This window comes from Jatropha curcas, chromosome 9 (genome assembly GCF_041381405.1).
Source record: "Jatropha curcas cultivar XTBG-Jc1 chromosome 9, XTBG_Jcur_1.0, whole genome shotgun sequence".
In the NCBI taxonomy this organism is placed as follows: Eukaryota; Viridiplantae; Streptophyta; class Magnoliopsida; order Malpighiales; family Euphorbiaceae; genus Jatropha; species Jatropha curcas.
Genome location: NC_143159.1, coordinates 19,117,219 through 19,130,181, shown reverse-complemented (window position 1 = coordinate 19,130,181; position 12,963 = coordinate 19,117,219). Strand labels below are relative to the sequence as shown.

Below are 12,963 nucleotides of genomic sequence, written 5' to 3'. Positions count from 1 at the left end.
CGGGCGATTTCCAGAACAGAAACAAACGAGAGAACACAGAACAACCAGCAACAGGAGAATCTGAGCTGAATATTGAATTGAAACAGACGGGAGAAATTGAAGACAGAAGAACTAATTAATAAACAATAAAAAAATCCATGGAGAAACGGTCACCTCCTTCGTCACCATCAAGCTCCATTGATGGCTCAAGAGAACTTCAATGTATTGGAACACTCGAAATTGTTAGACCGAAACCTGTCGGTTTTCTCTGCGGTTCTATTCCTGTCCCTACCGATAAATCTTTTCACGCTTTCAACTCCGCTCTTGTTCCTTCTAGCGAAACGTAACACTCTCTCTCTCTCTCTCTCTCTCTCTCTCTCTCTCTCTCTCACCTTCGCTAGTTCTATACGTGTTTGTTTATATAAATATGTTTGTGTAATTTGTGCTTTTGGTTGTGTAGAGTAAGTGCACCGAGGTACCGGATGCTGCCGACGGAGACCGATTTGAATACACTTCCGGTTGTTTCAAACTTGCCGGAGAAGGTTCTTCCTGTTGGTGCTATACAATCTAAGGCCACCGGAGGTATCCTTTTTCTTTAATTTTTATTTGAGATAAACAAAAATTTGTAGTTCTTAAGTTCTTTTAGTTTAACGATTGGCATTGATTTTGAGGTTGTTGAATTTCATTTCTGTGAAGGAAGATAAGCTTAGAAAATGACTTTCTTAATATTATTAAGAATTTGTAAATTATACGAACATGAACATTTCTGTGTTGTGGGTTTTAGAAAGATGCACATGTGGGTTTTTTTTTGTTTCTAAGACTCAATTGCTTTAACTTGCATGGCAATTAAGTGGAAAGTAATACAATAATGAAACTGGAGGATTTATTTCCCATTTTGCTTAAGAATCATAATCACATAATTTATAAAGGGCATGCTTGATGCTAGAAGAGAATTTTTGTGATTTTTCAAATTGAGGATTGAAGTTATGACTTGGAATTTCAAATGTGGAAACTTTGACTTCTAAAATATTAGTTAACAGCTAAAACTCACATGTTAAACTTCCTGCAACTAAATCCTATTGCTTATAAAGAGTCATGGAACAATTTCATTGTTATCATTATCATTATCATAAAAAATCTGTGTGAGGCTGTGAGCGTCATACGGATGCTTGAATATATTCAAAGCAGCTTGTTAATGTGAAGGCTGGACTATATAGTGTCCGCCTGTGTTGACTTTAACCTAGAGATTGCATCACATTGAGAAGGCTATATAATTAGCATAATATATTGTAACTGTTATTGTGATTACAAGGATGTCTTCTGAAGCACTAATGGTTTTGTAGGAAAGATGCAAGTTTAGGGAATTAATTTTGCTTTAAGTTGAGCTGGATAAGTAAGCTGAGTTAACCTAGGAATTGTTAGAGTTCAATGAATTTTGTATCATCTCATGATGGGAAAGGGTGTCATATAATTGGAAGGATCAAATGAAGTGTCATTTATATGTTGTTTCTCTTTGGTCACTGATGATGCACACTCTATCTGAAGAATGTGTTGAGATTTTGTGTTTTTCTCATTGAAGTTGCTATTTGTATCTTGAAAACTAATACTAAATGAACCATAATCTGACAATATTTCTACAGAATTGTTAGTTTTGTTATTTGATTTGCAAGTCTTTCATGCTAATTAAAAGCAAATATTCATCTGTCTGCTTCTTTTTACTTGAATTCACAATGATTGAAAGTAAAACTTTGTGATAATGAGTTGTAGAGTTACCTTGGGAAGGAGATACTATTTCATCAAACCTTACTAGGAAATGTGAAGCTCTTGCTGTATCTGGTTTAGCGGAATATGGGGATGAGATAGATGTGATTGCTCCTACTGACATTCTGAAGCAGATCTTCAAAATGCCGTATTCTAAGGCTCGATTATCAATTGCAGTTCGTCGTATTGGACAGACTCTTGTCCTGAACACCGGGTTTCTGTCTCTACACTAGCTTTATTGCTTATCTTGTAAATTTTTCAGTATCTTGATTATGTCATGACACACAGGCCTGACTTGGAAGAGGGAGAAAAGTTGGTTAGGAGACAAAAAAATCAACCAAAGCATGCAGATCAATCTTTGTTTCTGAATTTTGCTATGCATTCAGTCAGAATGGAGGCTTGTGATTGTCCACCAACTCATCATTCTTCATCAGAGGGGCAGTCAAATTCATCTGTACTTCCTGGGTCTGGCACATCACATTCTATGGGGCAGCGTGATGGTGCCACTGAGAATGAAGGATACAACCATTGTTCAGAGTATCCACAAGTCAAACAAGATGGCTTCTTTTGGGAAGGTAAAAAGAATAAGAGAAATAAGGATCATCATCCAGTAAAAAAGGCTTCACGCGTTGGTGAAAAGCCTAGATGCTCAGTTCAAGAATCTGAGAAGCATAAAAGGGTGCATAATGATGGATTTTTAAGGGTTCTGTTTTGGCAATTTCACAATTTCCGAATGCTCTTAGGCAGTGACTTGCTTCTCTTCAGTAATGAAAAGTATGTTGCTGTGAGCTTGCATTTATGGGATGTAACAAGACAGGTAATAAAAACTTCCATGAACTCTTTACGGTCTTCATGCTCAGCAAAATTTTCATTGTTTCTTCCTATGTTTTGATAGGTAACTCCATTAACTTGGCTTGAAGCATGGCTTGACAATGTTATGGCGAGTGTACCCGAGTTGGCCATCTGTTATCATCAAGATGGTGTTGTTCAAGGTTATGAACTTCTTAAAACAGATGATATATTTCTATTAAAAGGCATCTCAGAAGATGGAACTCCTGCTTTTCATCCTCATGTTGTTCAGCAAAATGGCCTCTCTGTTCTGAGGTTCCTTGAAGAAAACTGCAAGCAGGATCCTGGTGCCTACTGGGTAGAAAAATAATTTGTCTTCCGTGTATTACATTTATTTACTTTCTATTTGAAGAAATCTTTTTCTTAAAATTGTTACAAATGATTGTTTTGATATCTGAATTCATCTTTTTACAGCTTTATAAAAGTGCTGGTGAAGATGTGATTCAACTTTTTGATATTTCTGTTATTCCAAAGAACCACACCTCCAACAATTGTGATGATAGCTCAATGTCCCTTCCTTCCTTATTGAACAGAGAGAGAAGTGATTCCTTATTTTCATTGGGAACTCTTCTTTATCGCATTGCTCATAGGCTTTCTCTTTCCATGGTATGATAAAAATACGATCATAGACTGCTTATGATACTCTATATCATTTTTATGTTTGGTGTTATTAATTTTTAATATTTCTGATACAGGCACCTAATAATAGGACTAAGTGTGCAAGATTCTTCAGGAAATGTTTGGAATACTTGGATGATCCAGATCATCTGGTGTGTAGAATCAGTTGACTTACTGTTATTTATTTAGTACTTCTATAATTATCCTTTGTTGCATCAAATGATATATGTAACCAGTATTATACATTCAGGTAGTGCGGGCATATGCTCATGAGCAATTTGCAAGACTTCTTTTGAATCATGAAGAGGAGCTGGAATTGAATTTGACATCTGAATCACTTCCAATAGAATGCGAAGTTACAGTCCCAGTAGAATCCTTGGACTCTTCTTGTGGTTTATCTGAATCAGTTGCTTATGACAATTTCTCCTTGCCAGTCGCAGAAGATAGATTGAGTGGAAACCACTCTCGTTATGAAATATCAGAGACTCCTGCAAAGATGACGCTGCAGGAAACTGTATCTATTTGCAGAAATTTGATAGCATCAAATGACACAGAATCAAAAGATTTAGAAGAATCCCTTCCAAGTTCTAGTGGTAGTGAAACATTTGCAGTGTCTAAAAAGCCTCCGGCTTCTGCATGTGTGGTTCAAACTGTTGCTCATCCAATCTCCTCCAAGTTAGCTGCAGTACATCATGTTTCACAAGCTATTAAATCTCTTAGATGGATGCGCCAACTACAAGGCACTGAAGTAGAGTTGCTTGATAGGGTTAGTAATAATCATGATAGGCCACCTTCATCTGTAAACTTTTCTGTCTGTGCATGTGGTGATACCGATTGTATAGAAGTTTGTGATATTCGAGAATGGCTTCCAACATCAAAAATAGATAATAAACTGTGGAAGCTTGTTCTTCTGCTTGGAGAATCTTATTTGGCACTAGGGCAAGCTTATAAGGAGGATAACCAGTTGCATCAAGCGTTGAAAGTAGTAGAATTAGCATGTTCTGTTTATGGATCAATGCCACAACATTTAGAGGAAGCAAGGTTTATTTCCTCAATTACTAAATATCCATCCCTAGAAATATTCAATGAAAATAATGAGAAGACAATATCATATGTTGGTGATGCAAAGGGAGTAAAATCAAGTCCTAGTGATGATTCTCTTGCTTTTGAGCGTCTCTCTTTGACTTACCTATTCTGGGCCAAGGCATGGACGCTGGTTGGAGATGTGTATGTTGAGCTTCATTTAATAAAAGGTAAAGAGCTCTCAGTAAAAGCAGACATTAAACCTTCTGCCAAAGAATTGAGAATGTCGTCTGAGGTTGTGAAGGAAGTCCAAAGGCTAAAGAAAAGGCTGGGTCGGTATATTCAGAATTGCAGTTCATGTTCTCTTGTAAATTGCAGCTGCCAAAGTGATAGGGCTAGCAGTGGTAGCAGCGCTAGCAGTAGCAGTGGAAATAAGCGCTCTGTAGTTTATGGCAGGAAGCATGGTAAACGATCTTATTTAAAAAATGCCTCTTACTCTCTCTATGGGGACTTCGATAATGGTCATGCTCTTCACAAAGTGGAGAATAGGGGTTCTGACAGTGAATATCTCCAGCTTGATACTATGATAGAAGCTCCTAGAATTAGAGATGATAACCTTGGAGTAACTTCCTCTGGAGCTGTTAATTCTAGAACAAGAGAAGGCAGCAGTTTGGAAATGCATGAAGAAGTGGTGCCATGTCAAAGTGAAAGCACTTCAAAAGAAATGCCAAAAATTAAGAATGGTGGGATATTTAAGTATTTGACAGATTATACTGATATAGATGCAGATGCAGAACACTATCTTTCTACTGCACTAAATTGTTATGAAGAAGCTAGAAAAGCATTGGTTGGACTTCCTACAGGCTCAGCTGAATTACAGTCTGTAATTAAAAAGATTGGGTGGGTTTGCAATGAAATGGGTCGAAATAGGCTTGGAAGAAAAGAGTTGACAAAAGCTGAACTTGCTTTTGCTGATGCCATATCTGCATTCAGAGAAGTTTCTGATCACACCAACATCATATTGATCAATTGTAATTTGGGCCATGGTAGACGAGCTTTGGCTGAAGAGATGGTATCAAAGTTTGAAAGTCTCAAATTCCATGACGTCTTCCATAATGCTTGCAAACAAGCTTTGCAAAGTGCAAAGCTGGAATACTGTGAATCACTTAAATTTTATGGGGCAGCAAAGTCAGAATTGAATGCTATTGCCTTAGAGAACAACTTGGAATCAAAGAGCTTGAAGAATGAAGTATATACTCAGTTTGCTCACACATATCTGAGGCTTGGCATGCTTTTGGCCAGAGAAGATATTACTGCAGAAGTTTATGAGAATGGTGCCTTGGAAGATTTGCCTGTTGTTTGTATTAGTCCCAGTGACAAGAAAGCTACGAGAGAATTGAGAAAACATGAGATTTCAGCTAATGAAGCTATTAGAGAGGCATTATCAGTGTATGAATCTTTGGGTGAATTACGTAAACAAGAGGCTGCATATGCTTGCTTTCAGCTTGCTTGCTACCAAAGGGATTGCTGTTTAAAATTTTTGGGGTCAGATTATAAGAAAAGCAACTTGCCTAAAGGTGAAAATAGCATTATTCAACGGGTGAAGCAGTATGCTTCCTTGGCTGAGAGGAACTGGCAAAAAGCAATAGAATTTTATGGACCAGAGACGCATCCCACCATGTACCTAACAATTCTTACAGAGAGATCAGCTCTTTTACTAAGCCTCTCAAGTTTCTTACACTCAAATGCAGTACGTTCTTGGATCTATTCTTTTCTTCAATGGCAGCATTGCATTTATACGTTCCATTTCCAATTTGATGAACCTAAATTAACCAGATAATGTCCTTCCCTTATCCAGTTTTTATTTTATTTTCTAGTTAGAATGGCCATTTTATTGTTCAATAATAGTTGTCTGGGGCTTACACCCAAAAAGGTGAAGGTTTAGTAGAAATGCAGAGGAGTGAGATTTTTTCTGAATTATTACTCAGAAACTTTGTTTAGCTCATAACTGGAAAATAGCCTTTTTATTTGAGTTTTGAGTTACAGAAAGTAAAACATCAGTTAACTGTTCATAGAAAATGGAGTCTACATACAAATCTAATAGTAATGCAGGAAAACTTTATATAATTAATGCATGCTAATAAGAGATCTTTATCTGTGGAATTGCATCTTTCTAAGAGAACGAAAGAAATTATTGTGCTGGTAGAGAATAAATTTCAGAGTTACAAATAGATTCGAGTCTGTATCAAGAGTTTAATGAAACCATAGTTATTTGTCAGCTTGGATTAAGGAGGAGATTTGTGGTAGCTGACAGTCCTTGTCCTTGGTCTTTAGGGGGCCATTAGAGAATTAGATGCAGTGTATATCAAGAACTTCGGGGGTTAATATATTGTGATTTGTCTCAAACAAATTTTACTGTTGTCTCAGTTTAAAATTTATGCTTCTCTTTTTTTCCTGTTCTCATGCTATTTTACTATTGTTCCAGATGCTAGAATCAGCTCTATCTTGTATGCTTGAAGGACGCAATGCATCTCAAAAAATTTCAGATTCTTTTGGAACTGATCACCCACAGGTACATGCCAAATTTTGGGGTCATTTGCAGACGCTTTTGAAGAAAATGTTAGCCTCCATGCTTCCTGGAAATACAAATAGATCTTCATCCATTGTTCAGCCAACATCAGGATCTAACAGGCCTGATGCTAGAAAGCTCAGGGACCTCTACAAGATGTCATTGAAGTCTGCTGATTTCAGTCAGTTACATGCTATGAATGATTTGTGGATATCATAACCTGAAACTTACCTTTCTATTTTCTGGAGTTCATCCTATAATATTTACATCTCATGCGGAAAGTAATATTAGCATTGGATAATTGAAGAACTCTCCTTGCAGCATTTTGTTGTTGGCACAACTCACCTTTGTACCACAGTAGCTGAGATGCACTAGAATTGATGGAAAGATTTGAAAGTGAAAATACTAACAAACATTTAGGAGAATGTATATGTGGATGGGTTGCTCTTAAGGCTATGTAAATGGGGCGTTGAAATTGTAAATATGCTTAAAAGATAGATTTCCAAATTTGTGCAAGTTATATTCTATTAGTACATAATTCAAAAACAGTTATTTCATTTATGCTTGTCGATGAGCTGAGCCGAACTCTCTAGTCTGAGCTTAGGCCATGTTTGGTATGTTATAATTAACCATATAATGATATGAGAATTTATATGATTAATTACATTGATTAGACTTTTTTTTAACACGGTAATGTATTGTTAAATCTTCATTAATTAATTTGATGTAATTTTCATTGCATCAAAAACATACATTTATTGTTGTCCATTACATCAAGCATATATATTGTCCATTATATTAAGTACATATAATACCAATTATATAAACCACCCCAATTAAAACTCTATGTTCATTTAGCACAATCGCCTCACCACCACAATCAATATCACCGTTCGACTGCCACCACTGTGCCACCACCGCTTGACCACTAGTCAACAACCACCATAACCACTTTAACACCATCGTCACTCCTCCACCACTACCACCACCATCACTCCTCCACCACTACCACCATCACAACCAACATCACTCCAGCACCGTAACCATTATCACTTCATCACTCCACCACCACCGTAACCATTATCACTTCATCACCCTACTACCACCACCAACGCCATCACTCCACCACCACTCTACTACCAAAATCAGCACTATTCCATCAAAATCAGCAAAGAATGGAGTATTCCTCTTTTAACTCATGTACTTTCTTTTCCTAGTCAAAAGAGTATTTCTTGTTTATTCTATTTTAATTTAGTTTGGTTTCCAGATTTTTTTACTTAACATTTTCGGGATAGGTTTGGGTGCATAAGAAAATTTGAAGGTTTGAGTTTTAAGTGCATAAAGAAACTTGATGGCTCGGGTTTAGTTGTGTGAAAATGTTAAATTTTTTTCTGGTTTATATTAATAAAATAAATTAAGAAATTAATTTGCTTATACAAAAAATGTATACTTATACATGGGAACTTCTGTCATTGATGAAAATCCTTTTTAAATAATAAAATTATGTTAAATCTTAACTTATAGACCCTATTAAAAAAAAATAGTACATCATAATCTCTAAAATCTTAAACCCTAACAAAAAAATATACCATTATATGTATACTAAAACGTAAATCAAAATCACTGTTCATAGAAAAGTGTTTTGCCCTTTTAACCATTCCTTTTTAATGTTATTCCTATTTTGCCCTTTTCTCCTCTCGAAACTTCTTCTCCTTCGACGGTCCAAAATCCGCCGGCTTCAATCTCATCTTCTTCGCGAACTTCATTTTGGTTATATGCTTCTTCGCCGATTTTATTTATGCACTGTGATCCTAATTATTCCTCTTCTCTTCTCCTCTTTGTAACATCTTTTCTTCTGTATTCCACTTAATTACTAATATAGGGTTTCTTCTCTTCCTTAATTGCCAATTTTTCAAGAAATCTGCATGTTTTATAATTGATCGGTAATAGTTAGTATCCTATTCTGAACTATTCTTCTCATTTTCTCTATCTCTGTTTTATTATTTGATTGTGATTTGAGTTGGTATGGTTCCTATAAGTAGCAATCCCTAATTCTGAAAGCATTGTTGCTGAGGTTAGCGTTCTTTTCTATCTTGATATGCATTTTTTTTTTTTTTTTTTATGTTCTTAGTAATTAAAAGGTAATGACGAATGGTCTATGGTCAATGTCTAAAAAAGTTCTTTGCAAATTCAATCAGTTGAAATTCAAAGTATCGACGATGATCCTTCAGAAATTGAGGCAATGACAGTCCAAGAACTCAGAACAACATTGAGGTACATAAAATGTTTGAGAAAATATATGTTTCATAAATTTGTTTTTAGCAAAAAAAAGAAAAAAAAAAATCTCATTTAGTTATTTGTTTTTGGGTTTGCAATTTTGCATTTGTTATTTTGCACAATGAGTATTTGGTTTGGATACTGCCGTAAGATGCAGGGAATGCATGTGTGTATTTGATTGCATTGCTCTGGCAACTACTTCATTGTTAAACTTCTGATATTATAGTTTCATCAGCATATAGATCAGTGGAACTTTGAAAATATAAGAGGGATAGGACAATATTTACTTGCATATAGAGATAGTTGGCTAACATTGGTTCTACCTGTATAAATAATAAAACAAAAGCTGCATAAGGAACATTTACACCATATTTGTTAGTAACTGACATTAAGATTCAATCAAAAGAAACAAAGTTAAGAACACAAGTTCTTTCCTTTCTAACTATAGTTTTTGACAGTGAAAACACACACACACACACACACACACACACACACACACACATGTATTTTGACAAGTGAATACTTAATTTAATCTGCAGCCAAAAATTAACCATTCAAGCCAGTAGTTACGTTTTTTACTATAGCAAAAGCTCAATAGATGGTTAGAGCTTAGCAATCACCATAGGATTTGACTTATTATTGTTCAAATTTTCTGTTTGGATAGAAATAGTAGTTTCTGAAACTCAGCAATCACAATGAAGTTGCAAATGAAATGAATTATATACATGTAGTTCCAGCCCCAATAACTAAAAATTCAAACACACTTAGAAGAAAGATTAATTGTCAAGTTGTAGGTATAGCACATGTGTACTCTGCTACACAATTTGCTGGGTGTAATTTGAGTATTGCTGCTGTGGGAGTTATTGCTCTCATCCCCTTTCGGTTTTTCCTTTTCCTTATAATTTCGCTCTGTGCAGGCTGCATTAATGGGGAAGAAGCAAGAATGTGGTTATACATTCTTCTACTTTTATTTTATGACATTTAGATTCTTTTCTCAGACATGCAGTGGTGCAAAAACTCAAAAGCGCTTGAAGCTCCGGAAAAACTCAAAGGCTCTGGTATCAGTGGTATGTCTGGTTTTCTGGTGTTTTATCAACTTGATGTTACTAACAGTAAAGTTTTCTGTTCTGGAAGCTTTAGCAGTAGCCACCTGTGTACTTATGGTGGCTGGCTTTTTTGCGAGTTCAAATGGAGATCAGTCAGCATGGTCTCTTAGAGAAGAGAGATGTAAGAGACAAAAGCATATATTTTTAGAAAAATGAAAAATAGGTAAAAATGGGAAGGATGTGTTCTACTTGAATGCTTATATTATCACTTGAATTTTTTTCTGATATTTGTCCAATATAACATTAGTTAGCTAAAAAAAAAAAAAAAGAAAAGAAAAGGCAATACGAAGCCGCAGCAAAGTGCGGCCATGTTTGCATGTAATCTCTAAAATTTAAACCCTAAACCCTAATAAAATATTTAAAACCTAAATCCTAAATCTTAAGACCCTAAAACTATTCTAAACTATTAACTTCATTATTTTTAAGGGACTTACTGTCACGTCATGTAAAATTTTTCCCTCCCCTGTTCAAAAACGGTGAACCTCAACTACAAATTTCAACACAAGAAATCCATAAGAAACATTTGCACAACCTATGGCCTCCAATTAGTATAAGCAATCCTTCATTTACTATAATGGACATGTAAACTCAGTCCTTACCTACACGTATACATATACATATACATATACATATATCGGTCTTAATTTTATTATTCTAGATATTTCTAAAATAAATTTAATTAGAAAGTTTTATATAATTAATTATTCAATTCATCTGAACTCTAAAGATTTTTTATTATTTGTTTATAAATTCATAGAAAGAAGCTTTGACAGTTACTTCTTCAAATAATAATTAAAATGTAAATTATTATCTAAAACAAATGAATATCAATAGAGACTAAAATATATAGCATGAAATAGTTGAAGCTGCATTAAAAAGAAAATTATGAAATTATAAAATATTCTTCCTAGTCTTATATATGTTTAGATTAGAAAATTAATTAGCAGGCAATCTTTTCGTGTAATTTCTAGTCTTAAAGCAGAAAAAAAAAATCTTCTTGAAGAAAAAAAAGTTTAGATGCTTAGGTCTCTACGAGAGGATTAAGTACTGCTCCAGTGAAAAATATAAGTCCAGATACTTCTTCCTTAATCATGAATAGAAAGGGATGGTCTGCCAAGAAACTTGGAAGTGGAGCCACCGGTAGATGACGCGGCGAACATGTGAATGTAAGACCCAAGATTGCGCAAGCTGCAGCCTCTGTACCTTTCTCATTTACTTCAATTTTTGATTTATGAAACACTTTAGAGACATAAACATTGTTGCTATCAGCAGAATAAACCATCATTTTTAAATTGGCTGTCACCTGATCAAAAGGCGAAGTTAATCACAGCTTTTTCATGACTTTTGAAGTTTCAAAGTTGTATGAGAAATTAAACTTTGGGATGCTCATCTCAGAAAGTTGTACTTCCTCAAGGGCTAAATCTTCATGTAACAATCTAGGATTAGAATTCATCTTTTCTATTATTTCTTGCAATCCATTGTTGCTATGAGGAAGAAAGATATGCATAAAAAATCGCTTATTATGCTGTCCAATAAGATATGGTAATTTGATAACTTTGAAATCCTCGAAAGATCCATATAAGTGTCTTACAGTGAGTCCACTAATAAGGGGAACTTTTACGGTCCTCCCATTAAGAAGATGAAAGTCTCTGGCTCTAGTTCTTGAAGTATCAAAAGAATGAAACCAAGTTCCTTTGAAGTAGAGTGCAATTGCAAGTGCAATAGCTGTATCTTTGTTAAGACATCCCGTTGAAAGAAAGTTCTATATCAGACCTTTGGTTGCGTTTTCCGCCCACAGTTCACTTCCTGTACCACTTGCTCGGCCTGCAAACGAAGGTTTGAAAAAAAAAAATATATATATACAGTATATGATGAAAAAACATATAGGCAAAGATTACATATGCTTGATGTAATGGACAACAATACATGTATTGGCCATCACATCAAGCTTAGGATTCCTTCTCATGTTTATCGTCTTAGTAGGTTTGGATTATTTCTTGTCTAAAATCCCTAATTTTGTTCTTTTCCTTGGATTTTCAGTATTGATTTCAATTCCGAGTATTTCTATAATCCAAGAGTATAAGCAGGTGTAAATCAATGTCAAGATGATTGCAAGTAACCATGCTTGAGGAGGCCAAGTTGTTGAAGTTCATGTGTTAGGTGGAGCGGCCGATAAACGCAAGGAAAATTTGGAGAGGCTGAGTTTATTGAAGTTCAAAGGGAGCGTCCACCATATGACTTTCTTTAATTGTCCTCTATTTTTTTTTATCAACAAATAAATTTATTTAACTCATAATACTCAGGAAAAACTTATTTTATTCAAGTACTATCTCGAGCCAACAGACCTCTCACATACATCCAACCTAACGATAATTTAAGTAAAAAAAAAACCTGATAAAAACATCAATACTCATCAACAACAGTACAACAAAAAATCAAAAATGCTAACCAACATCCCATAATAACATAAAACGGTAACAAAAGATGCAAAGAGAAAATGAGACAAAGCCAGTCTATTGAACGCCATTTCTTGATATGAGAAAAGCAGAAAAAAGGCCGGCAATAAAGGTAGTCTGCAACCAACCTAAATGTGTTTAATAATGTGTTTATATAGTTATGAAAATATAGAAGTGTTGTTGTGTTATGATGATTATTTGGAGATGTTGGGAGTTTGGAGTTTAATTGGGAGTGTTTTGTATTCATATGTTTAGCGAGCTCAGTTTTTAAAGGGAAATTCTTACAGTATTTCTGTAGGATTTTTTTTTCCAATTTATTTTTCAA

At 34.9% G+C, this 12,963-nt stretch overlaps 1 protein-coding gene and 1 long non-coding RNA gene across 2 annotated transcripts; both read left to right on the top strand.

Moving 5' to 3' along the window:
- On the top strand, positions 1–7,356 carry LOC105628901 (erythroid differentiation factor-like protein). Its single transcript, XM_012210385.3, has 9 exons — positions 1–322; positions 440–561; positions 1,747–1,954; positions 2,029–2,557; positions 2,636–2,887; positions 3,004–3,195; positions 3,285–3,359; positions 3,458–5,980; positions 6,716–7,356. Exons 1-9 carry the CDS (start codon positions 138–140, stop codon positions 7,016–7,018), a joined length of 4,389 nt encoding a protein of 1,462 aa, XP_012065775.1. The 5' UTR covers positions 1–137; the 3' UTR covers positions 7,019–7,356.
- Positions 7,357–8,429: 1,073 nt separating this feature from the next.
- LOC105628900 (uncharacterized) lies at positions 8,430–12,478 on the top strand. Its single transcript, XR_001046577.4, has 4 exons — positions 8,430–8,873; positions 8,998–9,073; positions 9,994–12,018; positions 12,223–12,478. It is a non-coding gene; the product is annotated as an uncharacterized LOC105628900 (long non-coding RNA).
- Positions 12,479–12,963: the final 485 nt, after the last annotated feature.

Bases quoted from the DNA above. Each gene is read 5' to 3' on its own strand.
- LOC105628901 (XM_012210385.3), top strand. From the start codon at position 138: ATGGAGAAACGGTCACCTCCTTCGTCACCATCAAGCTCCATTGATGGC. The intron at 323-439 runs GTAACACTCTCT...TTGGTTGTGTAG, and splicing joins CTTGTTCCTTCTAGCGAAAC to AGTAAGTGCACCGAGGTACC. The intron at 1,955-2,028 runs GTTTCTGTCTCT...CATGACACACAG, and splicing joins ACTCTTGTCCTGAACACCGG to GCCTGACTTGGAAGAGGGAG.